Below are 20813 nucleotides of genomic sequence, written 5' to 3' on the forward strand. Positions count from 1 at the left end.
AAATCATCTCTACGGTACTTAGACTTACCAAAACCAGTGTCTATCGACTCCAAGAATATGATCCAATTCGCTCGAGATGATAATTTTTCACTGGAAGGACCAAAGAGACGCGGCTATTTTGCATGTTCTAAAATGATAATGATAGTGTTTTCAGTCAAGATATATCATCTCTACGCTACTTGGACTTAACCAACCCAGTTAACTGCCTTCAATGATACGACGCTAATACAGTGTAAAAAGTAGGGCCATTTTTTATCTAGAGATATGCTCTTATTGCGATTGGTCTTGGAAAATGAAGCAACCGTACAAAAGTTTCCTTCAGATTTCATGTTTTACAATGGTGTAATGAAAGATATGATCACTATCAACAACTGTAAGTATAATAGTTAGGATTGACAATTTTTTGCTTTCAAAACAGCACGTAAAATAGCCAGTAAAGCATCGATTTGATTTTGTTGAAAGCTTATTGCTTCAAATAAATAAATTCATTGATTACTCAGGTTTATGTTTTTATTAATATTAAATCAAATTTAAAATTTGAACATTGAAATCTGTTATTAAAATCATTAAATTACACATAGAAAGAATTATAAATAACAATTAATTTGCAAAAATTTAGTCGGTAACAATTTTCAAAATTAAAATTTAGAATTGTAAAAATGCAAAGTTGAAAATATACAAGAATAATTATTGAAAAGATTTCTTAATCTATTTCCATTTCTTCTAATTCATTATCAAAAACCTCCATTGGAATATCCTTTTCTGCATTTTCTTTTCCGAAAGAGTTTTGTCGATATATTATATATAATATATAAGATATTTTTATTTGCATTGTGAGATTCCTGAAACCCATGTATTTTGCTATAGTGCAAAATCCTTTAGAAATTGTATATTTACAATTGTTGGAAAATAATTTTCACGAAACTAAAATGAAATAGACATTTAAGTCAAAGTATATAGAAGAGTAGTTAAAAATTTATTGCCTCAAATACAGAAGCTAGTATTTAAAAACTTACCTTTTGGCATCTTACATGGATATGGATAGTTAAGAAAGATTTTCCACTGATTTTTTATTCGAAGATAAGGTTTGCTAAGATAACTCAAATAACTCAGGTAGTGTATCAAAGACTCCAACTTCCTAACTTTTCGCTTAATCTAGTGTTTGATTTCTCAAGTATTAATAATTTACATTTTATTCTCTTAAGCTATAAAAGCTTGCAAGGAAGTGAATTTCAACTAATTTACCAACATTTTCCCACAGGTGCATTGTAGCTCGAAGTTAATTATGATTTACTCTTTTTAATTGTAATTATAATTTGAACTTAAATACAAATATTTTGAATTATTTCTCATCTGTTTGTTGATTTTTGATCAAGTTAAATTCAATGTCTACAATGTGAATCATCAATCAGTCTCTTTATCAGTGATTTATTCTGAATCCGGGACTCGATTTCTGATAAAATCGAGTATCAAATCGCCATTTAAATTTTCATCACTTCAGCTATAAAAGCTTCATAGGGTTTGAGTTTCAATTAATAAACATTCGTTTCCTTTTTTCTCACAGTCTTGTTCAAGTTTTAAGTTAATTATGATATATGAGTTAGTTAACCAGCTAGATTGCGTTGATATGAGATTTGATTCTCGTGTTCATGCAATTCAATTATACAATAAAACTAACATTAAATATCAAATTGATAGATATCAAGCTAAAGATGAAATGATAGATTGAATTAAATTGTTTTGCATAAACGTAATTAAAACATCCAACAGTCATGTTTTCACTTTGGAATGTTTAGATACAATCATAGGCGTTAATGTTTCACTTGCTTGCAGTAATTTAGTGATTGCCGGTTCAACTAATTGACTCTCTAATAAAGATGTTTAGTTAACAACTTACTTCGTTACTTGTTGTGAGGATCAAAACGATTTCTAGTTTTAATTCAACTTTCAACCCAAAAACATAAATATTTTGAAATGGTTTCAGTGAATCAAGGGTTTACTTCTGTTAAAGAGTTCAATTTAGATAGGGTTAAACCTAACAATAATATTTGTTTGAAAAGACCAACAAGACTTGGATATTACTCATTCCATTACAATAATGAAAATAAAAGTGTTTTTTGTCCAGACAAATCAGCTCTTCGATATTTGGACTTACCTGATCCAGCCCCTATCGACTGCCTCCAAGGATATGATTCAAACATCAAGTATGGCCATAAAAAGCCAAAATGTTCAAACTTATTGCGATGGATTCTTGAAAATGAAACAATTTTGAGCAACTTTACTTACGATTTCATTTGCAGCAATGGTTTATTGAAAGATTTGATGATTTCTGCATACAACAATTACGATTGGAACATTTGTGCTGCCAAAATCAGAGGGAAAATCGTATTAAGTATAATTGAATCGATTGATCAGAAAGAAATCATTGATGCAGAATCAGAAAAGACCAACAAATCGTCTTATGCAACTTTGAAATTACAACGTTTGATTACCAAGAACAACAATAAATGTACTTCTGGAAGAGATGCGGATTCATTTTATGGCGTTTTCCACTCGAGGATTGGTTCTCATCAAATTTTACATTCGGGATATTTGGACTGTGCTGAAAGTAATAAAGAACTGAACAAACCTTTCGATAAGATGAAGTTTGTTCTGACCAAAAAGTTCAATCGTCCGAGAGTATCACATACATTTCATCAAGCTAACACTTGGTGGTCACTGGCTAAACTTGCTGGAATTGATACAGTTATCCGTGCTGAATGTGATCAATCTTTTGTAGTTAAAAATATTGATGAGTTTGAAGCTGACAGTCTAGTTCATGAACACAGAAAAATTATATTTCTTGCTTCATTGAATATGTTTCTCAATCATTTCAAGTCTGTTGTTACAAAGGAAAACAAATGTTATAATTTTCATTTCAACGGCAAGGATAAAAAGTTGACTGGATACATGATGATGGATCTAGATGATGATCTCATTCCATTTTGGTATATTAATGAACAACTTCCTCTTGAATCTTAATAATCATTTATTCAAACATTAGATGTTCACATTTAACAGATTTAAGAGTCAATAAAAAATAATGTCAATACAAACCTGACTAACATTACTTAACTAAAAAACAAAAAGTGCTATTGAGTTGTTTTGCATTAACTGTTTTTTAAGGTTATGTTAATATTTTGTGGATTTGAAAAGTCAAAAAGCACTAAATTTACAGCAACAATAAACTTGAATATTTCATTTTTACATTTACAGATGACTAAAAAATTTTGAATTTATACAGTATAGCATAAGAAATTGTTATTATTACGTTGGATAACCGCGAATACCAATGTCCTTAAATGCATCTCTTGAAAAGATGGAGATTATGCTGTTTTTCACGAAAATGTGGGTTCATACTTCATTTTGGATAATAAAGCGTTGATTGTCAAGACAGATCATAACCTAGATGAATCAAACAAAAATTACTATCGTCAATGCTAATTTGTACTTCAGCCATTGTTTCGTGAGATCATCATAATATTTGTTTGGGAAATTAAAAATACCAAATCATAACAACACTACATTGGACATTACATTTACAAATGATGGTGAAACTTTGAATTGATATTACATTACAAGATCAAAGAACTCTTTGGGCTTGATTGCTATGTGACTCCTTTTATGATTAATCTTTGTTTCTCTTTTTTCCTTCGTTTTCTTAGAAACTGCACTTAACTGATATGCGATCCTTTGGATAAGTCAATTTTCTTTGAGAGAAGTTCATTCTTTCTCAGAGAAACTTTCTCTTTATTTTCTTTGTTTACTCGTTAAATAGCCTTTGTTATTTCGCGAGAGTTGCAATTAGTTGCTACTCATTGGGTCCTACTGCATGCCGAAGAGTCGTTGAGAGAGTAAGAAATATCGTCATTCACGAGTTGGATGTTAAGCAAATGCACCTTGATAATGTTGTACTGGAAGCACCAAAGAGACTTGGAAGTTTTTCGTGCTATGATAATAATAATGGTAGTGTTTACTGTCCAGATAAATCATCTCTACGGTACCTGGACTTACCCAATCCAGTGAATGTAGACTGTCTACAAGGGTACGACTCTAATGTAAAGTATGGTCATGTTATTTCTAGAGATATGCTCTTATTGCGATGGGTCTTGGACAATGAAGAAACAATGAAAAAGTTTCCTTCTGATTTCATCGTTAACAATGGTTTAATAAAAGATATGAATGTAAAATGTAATGATAACGATTGGAACCTTTCTGCTATCAAAATCAAAGGAAAAATTGTTCTTAATAGGAACGAAACGATTGAGGTGAAAGAAAAGATTGCTAGACAGTCTGAAAGAGATAACCAAGCAACCTATGCAGCTTTCAATTTACAACGTTTGATTACAAAGAACAAAAATTGCCCTAAATGTAGCTCTGGTAAAGAAAATGATTCACTTTATGGTGTTTTTCACTTGGATAACATCGAATCCTTCATGCTGGATGGTTGCATTGTGTCGAAAGGGAAGAAGGACTGGACAAACCATTTGAGGCAATGAAATTTGTTTTGATCAAAAAGTTCAATTCTCCAAGATTCAGCTATCAGTAGATCCAGTCTTCAAAAAACATCGGAGGCTCAGCTTAATGTTATGGAATCCACTATTCGCTGTTTCAGTTAACCGTATCTTTTAAATTATTAGTGAACTCAAGCCTCTGAAAGCCAATTGTGGTGAAGATAAAAATACAAACGAATGCATTGAGTTTGACGGTGCTTTTCATTTACTTTGCGCATCCAATTGCCATCGATGTGATAAGATTACAATTAGGTATTAACCGTATATTCATCTATCACACCAATGGGAATTAGATGCGCAAAGAAAGTTAAAAGAACCGTCAAACTCAATGCATTCGTTTGTATTTTCTTATGTGCATTTTACATTCAATTTATAAGTGAATAATCAAAATTTTAACTTTAAAATGTTGTCTACAAGTGGAAATAATACTTTTGTGGAAAAAGAGTTGGACCTAAAATGTGCCCGGACAAACCCTAACCAAAGTTTGGAAGGACCAAAAAGACTTGGATATTTCTCGCTCTATTGCAATTATGAAAATGAAAGTGTTTATTGTCCAGATAAATCAGCTCTTCGGTATTTGAACTTACCTAATCCAGTCTCTATCGACTGCCTTCAAGGATATGATCCAAATACCAAGTATCGATATGAACTGTCAAAAAGAACATACTTATCTCGATGGATTCTGGAGAATGAAACAATCGTGCGCAACTTGCATTACGATTTTATCTGTAATAATGGTGTACTGAAAGATATCATGATTTCTCCATATTATGAATTCGATTGGAACCTTTCTGCTGTCAAAATCAGAGGAAAGATTGAACTTAATAAGATCACTTCCACTGGGGAAAAAGATTTGATTGATGGACGTTTCGAGCAGAGCAATAAATTGATGTACGTTGCAAATAATTTACAACGTTTGATTACTAAGAATAGCAATCATTCTCAGGGTACTTCTGGAAGGGAAGAGGATTCATTTTATGGTGTTTTTCATTCAAAGATTGGGTCTCACCAAATATTACATTCAGGATATTTGGGTTGTGTTGAAAGTGAACAAGAACTGGATAAACCATTTGACGAAATGAAGTTTGTTTTGATCAAAAAGTTCAATGGGCCGAGAGTATCACATTTATCTTGCCATGCTAACATTTGGTGGTCATTGGCTACTCTTACTGGAGTTGATACAGTTATCCGTGCTAAATGCGAACGAGATTTTACAATTAAAAATATCGATAAGTTGAATGTAGACAATTTAATTAAGGAAAGAGACAAATGGCATTTGTTATTGCATTAAACATGGTTCTTGATCATGTCAAGTCAATTGTTACAGAGGAAAACAAATGCTATAACTTTCATTTCAATGGCAAGGATAAAAAGTCGACTGGCTACGTGAAGATGGATCTAGTATCGGAGTCTATCATCGAACATTAATGGATAACTTTAAAACAAATCTTAATAACCATTTATTTTAACATTGCATTTCTACATTGTACCATGAAAATAGCACCTGCAATACCTTTTGAATAAGTTGCCTTTTCAATGATTTGTTGAATTTTGTTGAATGTCATAGTAACTCTCAATTTCAAGTCTTCATAATTAAAAAGTATCTTTTCTTCAACAAGATTTGTTTATTAAAATGTTGAGTTACCCAACAAAACTGGTTCAATCTTAGTTTACCTAACTACCCAAATTACCCAATCAACCCAAAGTGAATTAAAATATCCTTTTCTGCAAAAAATAATAAAGAATAGACTTTCACATGAAAATTGACTCAAGATAGACACAGGAACAGACAGAACTGCGAAAGAGGATAATAAATTGAATCATTTCTCTTTCCTATTTTTAACACTTCAATATTTAGGTTCATTTCTTAATAACAGATCCAAGTTTTCAATTCCTCAACAGTAACTTAATGCCAATCAACTGAGAATCAAGTGACTTATTTCAATGATCAAATGCATTTGATTTAAAAAAATCCATTCCCAATTAGCTGAGCTATCATAATTTAATGTTCAAAATCATCAAGTTATCAAGAGATGTGATCAATGTAATTAGAGTCAATGTTTTTTAAATCAAACACTTGGACTTAATTTTGTAAGAGTATAACTTTTAATACATTAATTTTGAACTAACAGTACAAAACAAGCATCCAAAGCTGACAAAAATTACTTAATTGCTCATTCCTGAATCATCCATGACCATAATTGTGAGTATATTACAACGAGCTAGAGTTTCAATTGAAGGATAGGTTTTTATTTTGAGCTACATTAATCCCTCTCATAATGCGACTTTACCAGGGAAACCATTCATTCACCCGAAAAATCTTTTCAAGTTGTAGAAATCTAAATGTAATTTTTGATTAAAAAATGCAAATTAAATATTAAAAAAAGTTGATTACTAAATATGAAACTTATGAAATCTCGAAAGAAAACACATGAGACAAATTAGCGTCTAAAGAAATTCGACCTGAAAATAGACGAAGCTCTAATCAGAGTCGCATTCATTTTGTCTGGGCACATAATAAAAGTTTTGTTACAATTGATTCCAAGTCTTTCCTAGGGGCCTTTAGATGAATCGATTTCATGATTTATCAACACTGCTTTTATAGGTAGAAATCGATGCGAAACTTAGACCCTTCTTTTGAAAAAAACTTTCGGAAAACACAATTATCCCCATGATTATTCAATTGTTAAATGAAACTTAATTCAATTGAGTCGAAGTAAAGTTAACCCAAAACTTAGAAATGAATAATTTTATTTATTGTGAATTTCATTCATTTGATTGATTTGATTAGAAATGAAAAGATTGATCATTGAATATTCGTAATGACAAAAGTTATAGTTTATCATCTTTCATGTATTAGACCGTATGATTGATATCTTTGTTATTTAAAGGTGAATTTCCAGGTATATTGATTATTGAATGGAAACTATGACTTTGTGAACATATAATATAACATAAGCGGGATTATTTCAATAACACTAATGGACATTCTCATTAAAAGAAATCAAAATACGATTGAAAAAGATCAAGATTCATCTTATGTTTTCCCTCATATTAGCGTTATAATAAAAGTTAAAAAAGTGAAGTTAGGTTGTTTGATTTCATTATTGTGCTTTTAGTTAATCTTTAAAATAAATAATGAACGCTGTAGAACCAGTCCAAGAGAATGGTCTTCTCAAGGAATTATATTTTGGAACTTATCAGCGATTATTCTTATTTTGGGCAGAATTACTTAGTACGATATTTAACATCACAGTGTATTCATTTGCATGTAATCTCGAGTTGAACTCGAAGTTGGATGTATATGCTTTGTGTAGAACCGTGCTCAATATAATTTTACCTGCTTCACGTTTCATCCTCATTTCAATTTTGGTTAAAAGTAAGGAAATTGCTTCTTATTTTGACAATTTATATGCAATTGGTGTTCATCAAGATCATCAATTGAAAAGATTCATAACTCGAAAACAGTTGTACAAAAATATCGTATTTTTAACTCTGTTAATCATTAAATTTGTTATTCTTTTATGCGGTTTTGTTGAAAAGTCAAGTAATCCGGTTTGGAGGAAAGTTTTTTATTTTATTATGCTTTCAATACAGTCAGTTATTTATTTTTTTATCCTGAGAGAGATCGTTGATGTTTGTATTCATTTACAAGCAGCATTTAAATTAGTCAATTCAAAGGTTAGTTCATTGGTAAATAATCAATCAATTAATTTGGAATCATTGCTATGTTGCCGTCGATATTACAGTTATGCTGTTAAGGCCACTAAATCAGTGGAAAATTATTTTCGTTATTTCGTTACCTTTTTCTACCTTCAATATGCTTGTTATAACATAATGAATATTGTCGATGCATTCGGTGGTCGATCATCAATGAATATTTATTGGATGTTTTATACTATCCATGACACTCTGTTGACGATCTATTTAACTGTTAATTTGGTCTCAATCAATTACTTGTCTCGAGAAAGTTTGGATAATCTTTATGAGCTTTCGTTCAAAATGAAAAGAATGGACATGAAATATGAGGTAAGAACTTGTTTTTAGATACCGAAGTTAGTCGATGCAGTCAGTCAGTCAGTCGATGAAAAGTCGAAGTCGATACCTTCATCGACTAACTCGACTCGATAACATGTGAATAAAAAACAACTCATTTTGTCTCTGAGGAGCTGAGAAAAATCATAAATTCGTTGGATTTTCTTAATTCTTTCAAAAGACTGAAAACAGTGAAAGTTGTTCGAGTTAGTCGAGTCAATCGTCTAATAATCTAACAAGGGATGATCAAGGTCTGATCAATTGATATTGAGAGTTCATTGGTAGCTATCGGTAGATTAGACCTTCTCGAAGACCAATACAGTGAAATTAGCTGCCCACTTTTCGATTTCGGCATTTTATCGTTTTTTTCTGGAAAAATTTGTATGCTTTTCTATGGGGATTCGTATTTGTTTTAAAAAATGCATCCAATAAATTTTATTATTGTGCAATAAAAAGTACACTTTAATAAAAAACAAATACGAATCTCCATAGAAAAGCATACAAATTTTTCCAGAAAAAAAACGATAAAATGCCGAAATCGAAAAGTGGGCAGCTAATTTCACTGTATTGGTCTTCGAGAAGGTCTAATCTACCGATAGCTATCAATGAATTCTCAATATCGATTGATCAGACCTTGGACATCCCTTGTAAGTTGACTATAGTCAGTCAGTCGATGCAAGTATTGACTAACTTTTGTGTCTACTTGTTTTATCATTTAGCAATAATTACAATATCTCATTGAGGTTCATTTTATCCATATTTTTTGATATCCATATCCATACACAGAATGAAATTTTCATTGGACGAGTTTTGTTCACTGATGTTGGCTTCACTTTTGCGAACCTTTTCACCATAAATACACAGTTTATCGCCTCTATGTTTACCTTATCACTGACTATAATTCTGGCTTTGGCAAACTTTCTCTATCAGTAACTGGAAATCTATCAAAACGAGCTAGAGTTTAAATTAAATGATAAGTATTATTTCTGCTCACTTATCTGTGTAAATATTAAATAAAGTGATTTCAATATTATTCGTCATCTGAATAACAATCTTTATATACACGTTTATACAGTAAAATTTGATTTGATGGCACTTGTTGTTAATTGAATAACCGACGGACAGGAATGAAAAGGACTGGGAAACATTGATGGATCTGGAGAATGCTTCCCATCAATAGTACAAAAACTTACGTTTCTGAGTCACAGAATGAAAACGGAAATCCCAAAAAACGCCACCTCTTATGTTTAATTGATTAAAGGTTGCCTTTAGCAATTTGAATTACAAATATGAAATTATTCTGAAACTAAAAGTACGCAAAACATGTCAATTTTTGGAAAACTTCATAGATTGCATTATGATCAGTGTTGATTTTTAATATGTAAGTTGTGATCTATAATATGTGAAAAATAAAGATTTTCGTGTTTATACAATAAAATTTATAATATACATTTATAATGTACAATAACGATGAAATAAGTAATAGACCACTGCTAAAGCTCCATGACTCTATTCATATCTGAAGAAATCAATCTGTCTTTTGTCGCATCGATAAATTAGCTGGTTTCAAGATTCAAGGGCCCCGACCTGACTATCTTTGTCCTCGAAATTGCCAATGAAATTTTAAAGAACACCTTGGGCCCTGACGCTCACTTAGCACTTCGTTATCATAAGATAAGCACAAATATTGATGTGTCTGGGTCACATTATCGACGTTTCTGAATCTATTCATGTGATTAATATTCGCTAAAACAAACCCAATTTTTGGCGAATCTGGCCTCATTTTTACCCTGAAAACTTTAACTAAATGAATTACAATTGAATAAAAAAGCCATAATGATCTTCAATGCTGGAGTAATATTTCTCGCTAATTCTCATTATGTTCATCTTATGGGTTGATTTTTAGGATATTGATCAACAATCAGGATGCGAAAATCGGACATTTTTTACTCACCTAAATATAAGGGTTGGATTTTTAGGTTGGTTGTTTTATCTGTCTTCTTGTGATCTTGAAGTTCTTGAATTCGTAGAATATGATTTGGGATCCATGTACTCTTTTGGGTTCGGATTGTTCGTCCTTCTCCACTAAGTACGTTGTTTCTCCGATTTTCTCAATTATCTCGTAAGGACCTTCATATTTAGAGTATAATTTATTTGAGCGTACTTATTTCTCGTATAAGACTAAGTCACCAATGCTAAAGTTCTTAGCCTACGTCTTCTTTCACAATTTTCACTCTGCTTTTCTTTCGATTCATCAGAGTTCCTTCTTGTTTGTTCTTTGACTGTAGTCCATTCATTATTAATGAACTCAACATAGTCTGATAGTCTCAGTTCTCTATTTTCTGGATTAATTTTTGAATCAATAGGTAAAGTTGGTTCCCTTCCATAAAGCAAGTAGAATGGAGAGAATTGTGTACTCTGATTTGTCGAAGTATTGTAGGCGAAGTTCATCAATGGTAATATTTGAGAACAACGAAGACGATTTGTTTCTTGACAATAATGGCTCAGCATTTCACAAATTGTTCTGTTTACTCGTTCTGTCATTCCATTTGTTTGTGGGTGATATGTAGTTGACAACTGCCATTTTGTATTCATAAATAGGGCAATTTCCTTTATTATGTCTGCTATAAAATTTCTGCCCTGATCACTCACGATTGTCTTCTGACAGCCATGTCGACAAAGTATATTTGAACTAGAACAACTTTATTTAATATTTGTATATACAGTATTTGCAAAAAAGTTTAAAAACAAAAAAATAAACTTGCACAAGTGAAAATGAAAAACACTATTTTACTCGGCATCTCCACCAAAGATAGCTATTTCATTTTCACTAGGAGAACTAACTGTGTCCCCTTCCTTTATTTTCCTTCTATTTATAAGGTATACATGAAGGGAGGGGAGAATTACATCTATTTTGAGAGGGACCAAATATGCTCCTTTGCTAATTAGCTAAAATTTGGCAACATGCATTGCCAAAGATATTTTAGTTACATGCGTTTAACAACATTTTGTCCAACATGTCCTAAATCGTCAATTGAGTATTGTTTGGTTTTTACTTTAAATGAATATTGTTATTGAAAATTTATCAACAAAAAAAATATTGTCATCTATCATTCGACAGTTGTTATCAATGAGATGGCTCCGAGAAACAAGGTGTTTATTTCGCTTATTATAGAACGGCTGGTGAACAAAATGTTCCAAGTGATACGAAAAAGAGATGGGTCGCTCATGAAAAAGATGTAACACCCGTGAACTCAACACGTATCGGTATTCTCGGTGCCGCATAGCTAAGAATGAATAGGACCGTCAAATTCTCTGAAAGTCATTATTGTGATATCAAACAGAGTTTCAGCGTTGAAAATCAGCATAAAAAGGCTTTAGAAAATGTTGTTCACTTTACGAGACTAAGACCGGCAAGAATGATTCAATTTCAATTTGTATCCGCAGAAGCAATATTAGAAGTTTGTTTTTGAGGCCAAACGATAGTAGAAAAAAAATACTATCTGAAAATGACCTTGAAATGGTTTAAAGGTCAAAAGGAGCAAAAGCCGACAAATGACCTTGGATGACCTTGAAACTCTAAACATATCGTTGTGCATTCGCCAAAAGTCTATACCGTAAGTATCAAGTCTCTATGACCTTTGGTTCGTGATTTATAACCACGAACAGGCGTAAATTGAAAAAAAACGCCCGGTATCTGATTGTACAACCATTGTATCGATTTATCAGTTTCGAGTAACGGGTTCGTTTCCTAAACCACGAGCCGTCTATTCCATTTGAAATAAAAAATGTACACTGGGAAAAATCTTATAGATCGTCAAGTCGTCCAGGAATACAATGCAAATTATCCGTTGTTCAGTGATACTCTTTCACAGAGCCCTCTAATTCTGCCGCATCAACGAAAGCTTCGTGGGCTTCGTCGATAACCAATGATTTAGAGCATGGGTAGTTGCTCCCGGTTGAGCTCGGCCCATTTGATATAGACTGGTTTGCTGTAAATCAAGCCAAATACACGACGTTATAACCATTATCCAGTTTTTTCAGGCATGAGTCAGCTCGACGTTTCGAGTCAGTGCGTTTACACAGCATGAAACGGATTGCAGATTGCAAGAAGTCTATAATCTCACTCTCCTGTTGAGATAAGTCTACTCAGTGACTGAGGAAATCTTAGCTAACTGAGTAAAAGGGAATTATTGAAATTAATTCTAGCAATAGTTCTCATAAATTAATTGCAACAGCACACAAAATTCAACCTTTTTTCTACGTGTCTCAGCATTTTTGCAGGCGCAAGGTTAGCTCGAGGTATCAAGTCAATGAGTGCCACAGCATAAAACAAACCCCAGCCAGAATGAGTTACATGTCTACCAGATAAGCTCAGTGGCTATAGCAAATTATAGCTTACTGAATAATCTTAGCGATAGTTAAATTAACTGATTTCAACGAATTCTATGGGCTTTAAATATATTGATTGCAGTTGCAAAACATTTTTATTTGTTGTTAAATGGCAAAAATGACATTTATGAATAAATTACAATGATAAATAACTCGTACTAACGGTTGTAAAAACTCGAACTAGGCACCTTGCAATTCATTGCCATCATCATCATCACTTTTGTCAAAACAATCTGTGAAAACATTTCAAGAAAACAATCAGACAACAATATGAAAATCAAAAAATTGCTATTGACTCAGCTTTGCCTCGTGCATGAGATCGATGAGAGGATACGATATATCGAGAAAGTATTGTGATTGCAGTTATTTTCGATATTTGTACTTGTTTAATGATTTCAATACTATAACTATCCTCTATTTAATTTGTTAAATTTAATTTCATAAAAGTTTTTTCAGTTAATCATCTCTTAGTTTTAATAACATCATGAATCGAAAAAAGCTAAATTCTATGTTCGTTATCTTACTACCACGCAAGGGCCAGACTACAATAAAAAGAAATATTCCACGAAATCACTTGATGATATTTGTCTTTGGAAATTTTCCTCAAAAAATCGCACGAATTACGGTGCGAGGTTATTCTTGGCATATCAAATCCAAAACAATGAACCGCTTATATATTGGCCCTATTATCTCATCAATATGAGTAAGTAGTTTTTTTCCTCTCACGCCTTCACCATTTTGTAGTATTATATTTGGAAAAAATGAACTTTTCCTTACAGGTAGAAATGAAAAGCATTGAAAAAACAAACACCACCACGACTGAGTGAATTATGTTATTCGGGGAAAGATATTACTGAGCATCCAGGTGTTGTTGAACATAATAAAAAATTTCCTCTGCCAACATTGCCCGACTATATTTCATTTCAACGCCAAGATCCTCCGATGGATACGATGGGTACGTCAACCTTCTTAGAAAATGTTCTTAATGAATATCCACATCAGCAAGAAAGTATGTTCACACAACAATCTACAGAATTTGTCGAACCATCATCTGCCACTGGAATGCTTTTCCAGAATGAAGCTGATATGTTGTGTTTCCTCTTGCAACTACAAGGGGATACATGACACCAATCATAGCGAATTCCACTGCTTATCCCGGCATCAACACCGCTTTCCGTGATTCAATCTCGCCAATCCTTGCATCTGAAAGATCCCCTCTATCTGCGTTGGATCTCGTGAGTTCATCTGACGAAGTTGATGAAGCCGAGAATGAAACAAGAGGTGATGCACTCCCTGAGTGGCTCTGTAAACCTAGAAATTTTCCGGAAAAAGATAATATTTGGCAACAGCTTTACAATTTCGGCTTCAAATACCGGTTGACTTTCAAAGTGAAAAAGGTTTTGCAGTCTTGAAAAACAACAATTATGATTATGTGTGAGTATTGACCTGATATAAAACTTGCACTAAGAAATAGTAAATTATATTAAACAATCTTTTTTTCAGTGAGGATATAGCGCAGCTAATCAATTGTGATGATCACACGAAAACCGCAACCACTGCTACTGGTACCACTACTTTTATATACAGTGACGATTTCCAAATTGTTACTCCTGAAAGACATACATGGTCCCTTTCAGAATTAAGAGAAGCAGTTTCAGAGATGATGAAAATCGTTGGCAAATCGTTGTGAATCTTGGCTGAGGTTTGGTTGTTGCTATGAAAATCACTGTCACCTCAGGCTAACTACATACCTGAGAAAATGCTGAGGTAGAGAGAAAAACATTGCAAAATTTTGTGTTTGCCTGAAATAATATCATTAATATTGAATCAATTTATTTCAACTCCCTACACTTATGTCATATTCCGACAGTAATACAATCACACAGACTGTAATTTTGCCTTATCCCATGCTTCTGGCGCTTTCTTCTCTTCTTCCCTACGTGCAGCACAAGCTGGATCATAAGTTTGACAAATCAAGTTTCACAAATTTTCAAATTCTTCTTAAAATCCGTCGTACGCGACATGTGAAAACAACGCGACATAATATTGCATGTCTTTCAAGCTATGAAGAAAAAATATTAGCGTTGTGCAACACATATAATCTCTAGATTGGTATACAGTACCGCCACCGTACCGCGGCTCATTGAATCAGACTTATAATTACGAAATTATTGGCTAGAAATCGGTGAAAATTTTATAGAACATCAGTATCACTAAATAATACAATTTATTGCAGCTATCTGAATATCAAACTCTTAGATCTAAATGCAGAAGCGAAAGACATCACTTTTGTACCTAATGGCAACAATTTACACAAATAGTCACAAATGCATTGTGTTTATAGAATAAAGTTCATCCGATTTTGCGTTAAACAAATATTACAAACGGTAATTGTCTAAAGATTTGTCAGAATGTTTGATTGCTGAGGCTACTCATTCAGCTAAAATTTGCTTCAGACACTGCGTGAAGTCTCCGCAACGTTAAACTCTGGCTGGGGTTTGGTTAAATATAAGTTGAATAGACATAAAAATGATTGTTAACACAAATTTTATGTCATGTGAATTCATGTGTTTGCACAGAATTTGCAAGTTTGAACTAGTCTTTTGGATAACTAGCAGAGAATGAAATACATGTTTATTTGCAAATGAGTTTCGATGAGCCAATGAATTAGATTCGGAACTACTCAACTGGATGACTAGCAGACCATAAAAATACATTAAATACACATAAATTTTCTTGGATTAGTTTCAGCGACACGCCAAAATACTATTGAGTAGTAAGCCCCATCCTGTAGCATTCTCTATTCTAGCAAATCATCTAATCCAAGATATCCTGCATCAGTGCTTACAAAATCGATCGTTTTACCAGAAGGGTTATCATCTGGATGAATACATATCTTGAAAGTATAGCTATCTGATCTGGTTATTCCAGCTAATGGATGTTACCTGGAAGGGAAAGCGAAAGGGAATTAGTTATGTGAACAGAATTATGATATATTAATATTACCTGATCAAGAAATTTGCGTTTCGCGTGCTCGTATCAATAAATATTTCCTGATTAGTTCCGTATCTGTTGCGTACTTCGATGGTAGCTAAAAATTGAGAAAATTGAAAAAAGAGTTTTGGTAAATTTGTTTAATAGGATAAAACTAAATATAAGAAGAATTTTTACCTTGAGGAACACAAAGTGAACGAGTAGGCATCTTGAATAAATTGAATTATGAAATTAGGTATGAAAACAAGGAAATAAATATTAGAAAATGTAAGTAAAGTGAATAAACGTGTTCGGTAACATGGAATGTGCTATACTTGAATAATTTCTTTCTGTCACTGAATACATCCATGGTTCAGATACATCTCACACCCTCGAAAGACGTTTTCAGGAGCAATAATTGAAACATTTCACTGCAAATATGTAAACTTAACCTTTGAGAAACCAATATTACATTCGCACGTAAATCATTCTCAGAAACATCATCATAAGCCTAAAAAATAAAAAATCAGTTAATCGTTGTAAATTGGCTATATCTTTGCCCCTGATTGGCCTTATAGTTAGATATTTGGTTTATGGAATATTAAGCGATACTTAATTGTCATATTTCAAGGTCAAGGTTATTCAAGGGCATTGAGTTATTTCACCTCTAACTGATATTTAAAGGTCATTTTCTAAGAGGGCAATCCTCTAACGCAATGAATGACCCAGCCCTTGAAATATGACAATTGAGTATCGCCCAAATTTCCATAAACAAAATATCCTACCTCAAGGTCACTCAGTGGCAAAGATATAGCCAATATACAACGGTAAAATTAGCTGAAATGCCCTGTACTTACATGATCAGACATCCTGAATCTTGTGCTTATTGGATCAAATTGACAAAGCAAATTACAATAAAAACAATGAAATCAAGACTGAAAAATATCAGAAGTCTCCAGACTGATGTTTGAGAAAAAGATGATGAAATTAGGAAAAATGTTACTCGTTACAAGTTTTTACCATCGAAATGAGTACCATCTAGCGGATTTGCTAATGTTGCGAACGTTGACTGTTGATAATGCATCAAAAAATGACTCACAACAAATGGAAGTGAATGTTAGTGACAATCAACAAGAAGATTTATTTGCCTTGGAAGAAGGAGAAATAGTGTCGAGTGAAGATGATTCAATTATCGATTGTGACTGTGCAATGTGTTTATAACGATCAACATCGATCGAAATAGTTTATGTGATACTACCAAATGTGATGCCAACGAGGAAATTCTCTATAAAGAAGAAGAAGGTTGATCACGCTCGACGTTTCACTAGTACATGCTGTACAGTTCCGTTGAATAGGGTCTTAATTTGTTTAGAAAACATTTTAAGTTACTTAGAAAACAATAGAGACTCTCAAATGATGTTGAATTAATTACCTGTGCTTTTTACATCGTTGCAACGAGAATTCGGACATCAAGCAATGTAAGTACAGCTTTAATACAATGATTCTTCACTAGTTAACTGTATATCATAAGTCTCATTTTCATTTCTCTTTATTCAGGTAAAATCTTTCGATCCAAGATGTTTATTGAAAATAAAAATTTTCATGTTGATTGTTTTGTTAAATTTCATTTAAGTGCAAAGATAACTGTCGGAGATAACAATAGATAACAAGGAGTCGTCAGACCCTCTGCCTCAACTTGGGCTATTCCCATTGTACTAGTTTCCAAACCTGATGGTAGTAAGTAGGGAGATGTGTGTAGACCTCCGGAAGGTCAATGCAATTACTAAAAAGGATGTCTACCCATTGCCAAATATTGATAGCATTTTGTCATTACGAGGGCTCTTATTTTACTGCTCTTGATTTAAATTCAGGATATTAGCAATTAACGCTACATCCAGATGATTGCCAAAAGACTGCTTTTACAACCCCGGATGGTTTATATGAATCAGGAATGAAAACTGACCCAGAAAAGATCAAAGATGTTAAAAATTTCGAAGCTCCTCGCGATGTTACCGGTATTAGAAGCTAGTAGTGTAGTTGTGTAAAAGAAGCTTAATTGGTATGGCTGGCTATTATCGAAAATTTATCCCAAAATTTTCTGAGATTGCTGCACCACTGACTAAATTAACTAGAAAAGATGTCCCTTTTATTTGGAGTGAAGAACAAGAGAAAGCTTTTCATGAGATCAAAAGCTGAAATTTGTCAGACGCCGTTACAAGTAAACAAAGAATGAAACCGATAAATTAAGCAGCAAAATTCTTTATTAAATTCAAAGAAAATCATTGTTTTCCTGCATTTTTCCATTTTTCAAAATCAACTGGTTGTAAACCATCCCCATTCGACAATTTCTCAGGGTGTACGCGTGCCAAATGTTGAGATAGGTTCTGCCAACGGTAGGTTCTCGAAATTTTACTATCTCGCCGCAAAAGGTACATTTCAAATCAGGAGGGGCAAATGCGAATCCTCGCTAAAAAGCAAAATGTGGATTTAATTTCATATTTTTTGCCACCGTGAGAAAATTTTCTCTAAGTTGTTTGGCTTCAGAAATCAGCGTTTGAAGATCATACTTTTCACTTTTTGAACCACTCACTAAATAAATATTGGCTCTTTTAATTGCGGTCTGTGGATGAACTATCCGTCCAATAGTACCAACTATACTTATTTCACCACTTTCAGGATCAGTTTGATAGATCCGTTTCTCCTCGATGATGTTGGGCTGACAGAAAGGCATACACGAATAGGTATGGTCTCCGTTATTCTTGATTGAAGACATTAAAATTAGGATAAATGAATAATACGATAAGAAAATAAAGTAATACTGACAGATAAATTATACAAAAATGCGGGAAATATAGTAAACAACTATGGCAGATACGAAAAAAGGAAACTAATACAGTGGCGCCATCTGTTGGTTAATGTATCAAGATAGAAATTGAGTTCAAAATCGCAAATTTTGAATTAAGATTTAATGATTTTTGGTCTGAATTGGTTCTAATTGCCTTTGAATTAAAAGAATGATTGTTTAAAATCAATGACTGTAAAGAAAACATTTTTAGAGTCGTCCAAAAGGGACTTTGGACAAGTTGTACAAGAATATCGTATTTTCAACTTTCTTAATCCTACAATATACTCTTAATGTTTGGCATTTTATCAATATTGATATAAGAAAGTCTCTTCATACAATACTGGTTTTTATTTATCCAGCTATATATTTGCTTATCCTGAGAGAGATTGTCGATGTTTGTATCAATTTACAAGCAGCATTTAAAATGGTCAATTCAAAGGTTAATTCATTGGTAAAGAACCCACCAACCAATCTGGAGTCACTGATATGTTTCCGTCGTTATTACAGTTATGCTGTTAAGGTAACTGAATCAGTTGAAAATTATTTTCGCTATTTTGTTACATTTTTCTATGTTCAATATGCTTGTTATAACATAATGAATATCGTCGATGCGTTTGGCGGTCGATCATCAATGAATATTCATTGGATGTTTCACACCATCAATGATACTCTATTTATGATCTATTTAACTATTAATTTGGTCTCAGTCAATTTATTATCTCGAAAATGTTTGGATAATCTGTATGAGCTTTCATTCAAAATGAAAAGGTTGGACATGAAATATGAGGTAAGAACTTGTTTCATCGTTTTGCAGTAATTGATACAAAATCTGATTGAATTTCATTTCATCAATATCTTTACCAGAATGAGATTTTCATTGGACGAGTTTTATTCACTGACGTTGGCTTCACTTTCGCGAACTTTTTCACCATAAATACATAGTTTATCACCTCAATGTTGACCTTATCGCTGACCATAATTCTGGCTTTAGCAAACTTTCTCCATCATTAAATTTGACTCTATTACAACGACCCAGAGTATCTAGGTTTTATTTTTGGTCATTTGTCTGTAAACATAATAAATAAAAGTATTTCAATATCATTCGTTTTCGGGCTGATAATCTTTATTTAATTTGCTGTTGAAAGTTTAAATATTATGAAACTGTCAAAATTTTCATAATCATGCATGATTGAACGCAAATCAGCACAAATATTCTTTCGTTGAGATACCTTGAACAGCCGTTCTATTATACAATCGACAATTTTCAAGAGCATCGAGGTCAAGTTAAAACTCCTCTGACTTTTTGTACAATTTTTAGTTCAAATTTTAGTATCTCAATCATGATAATAAATTCTGTTTTCTGCATAACATATTGATTTTCGGTTAAACTTGGCACTCCGAGTAATCTCAAGATTTAGAAACCTGAAACTCATTTTAGTCGATAAAAATATTTGGTCAACGTCAAAGAGTAAACTTTTTTTCAATTTTTCAATCATCATTTATTTGATTGATATGAGCAAAAATGAAAAGATGATATAAATTTTGTAATTCATTGGATATATTTCTAGAACTTGGTGAAAATTATATTTCCTTTACTTTGATGTAAATTATCTGTATTGCTATACTTATTCAATGGTTTGATCGAACTGAATTCAATAAAGTATTCAAAAAAGTAATACGAAACGAGAAATAAAGAATTTTATTTTTAGCGAATTTCATCCATTTGATTGATATGATTAGAAATGAAAAGAAAGATTGTTCTATATTCGTAATAACAAAAGTCTTAGCTTATCATCTATCATTTATTAGACCATATAATTGATATCTTTGTTATTTAAGGTAAGTTTCCAGGGAAATGGTTATTGAATGAAAACTATGACTTTGTGAACTTTATAATGTAAACTTATGCAGACGCAATAATTTTCACTCTTTTATTGAAATTATAACTGTCTAATTTTTTTTGTAAATTCAAACATAATACCAGGTTATTCAAAAGTGACTTGTTTTGAAGCTAC

The 20813-nt window shown here is 32.5% G+C and overlaps 2 protein-coding genes across 2 annotated transcripts; both read left to right on the forward strand.

Moving 5' to 3' along the window:
- The first annotated feature begins 1974 nt into the window (after window positions 1-1974).
- Window positions 1975-3021, forward strand: LOC107367156 (decapping and exoribonuclease protein-like). The gene has a single exon (XM_015934839.1). The coding sequence runs from the start codon at window positions 1975-1977 to the stop codon at window positions 3019-3021; it is 1047 nt and encodes a 348-aa protein (XP_015790325.1).
- Window positions 3022-4781: 1760 nt separating this feature from the next.
- LOC107367155 (decapping and exoribonuclease protein-like) lies at window positions 4782-6167 on the forward strand. The gene has a single exon (XM_015934838.2). The coding sequence runs from the start codon at window positions 4957-4959 to the stop codon at window positions 5842-5844; it is 888 nt and encodes a 295-aa protein (XP_015790324.2). The 5' UTR covers window positions 4782-4956; the 3' UTR covers window positions 5845-6167.
- Window positions 6168-20813: the final 14646 nt, after the last annotated feature.

This window comes from Tetranychus urticae, chromosome 1 (genome assembly GCF_039701765.1).
Source record: "Tetranychus urticae isolate SD_2017Ah chromosome 1, NJAU_TeUrti_SD_1.0, whole genome shotgun sequence".
In the NCBI taxonomy this organism is placed as follows: domain Eukaryota; kingdom Metazoa; phylum Arthropoda; class Arachnida; order Trombidiformes; family Tetranychidae; genus Tetranychus; species Tetranychus urticae.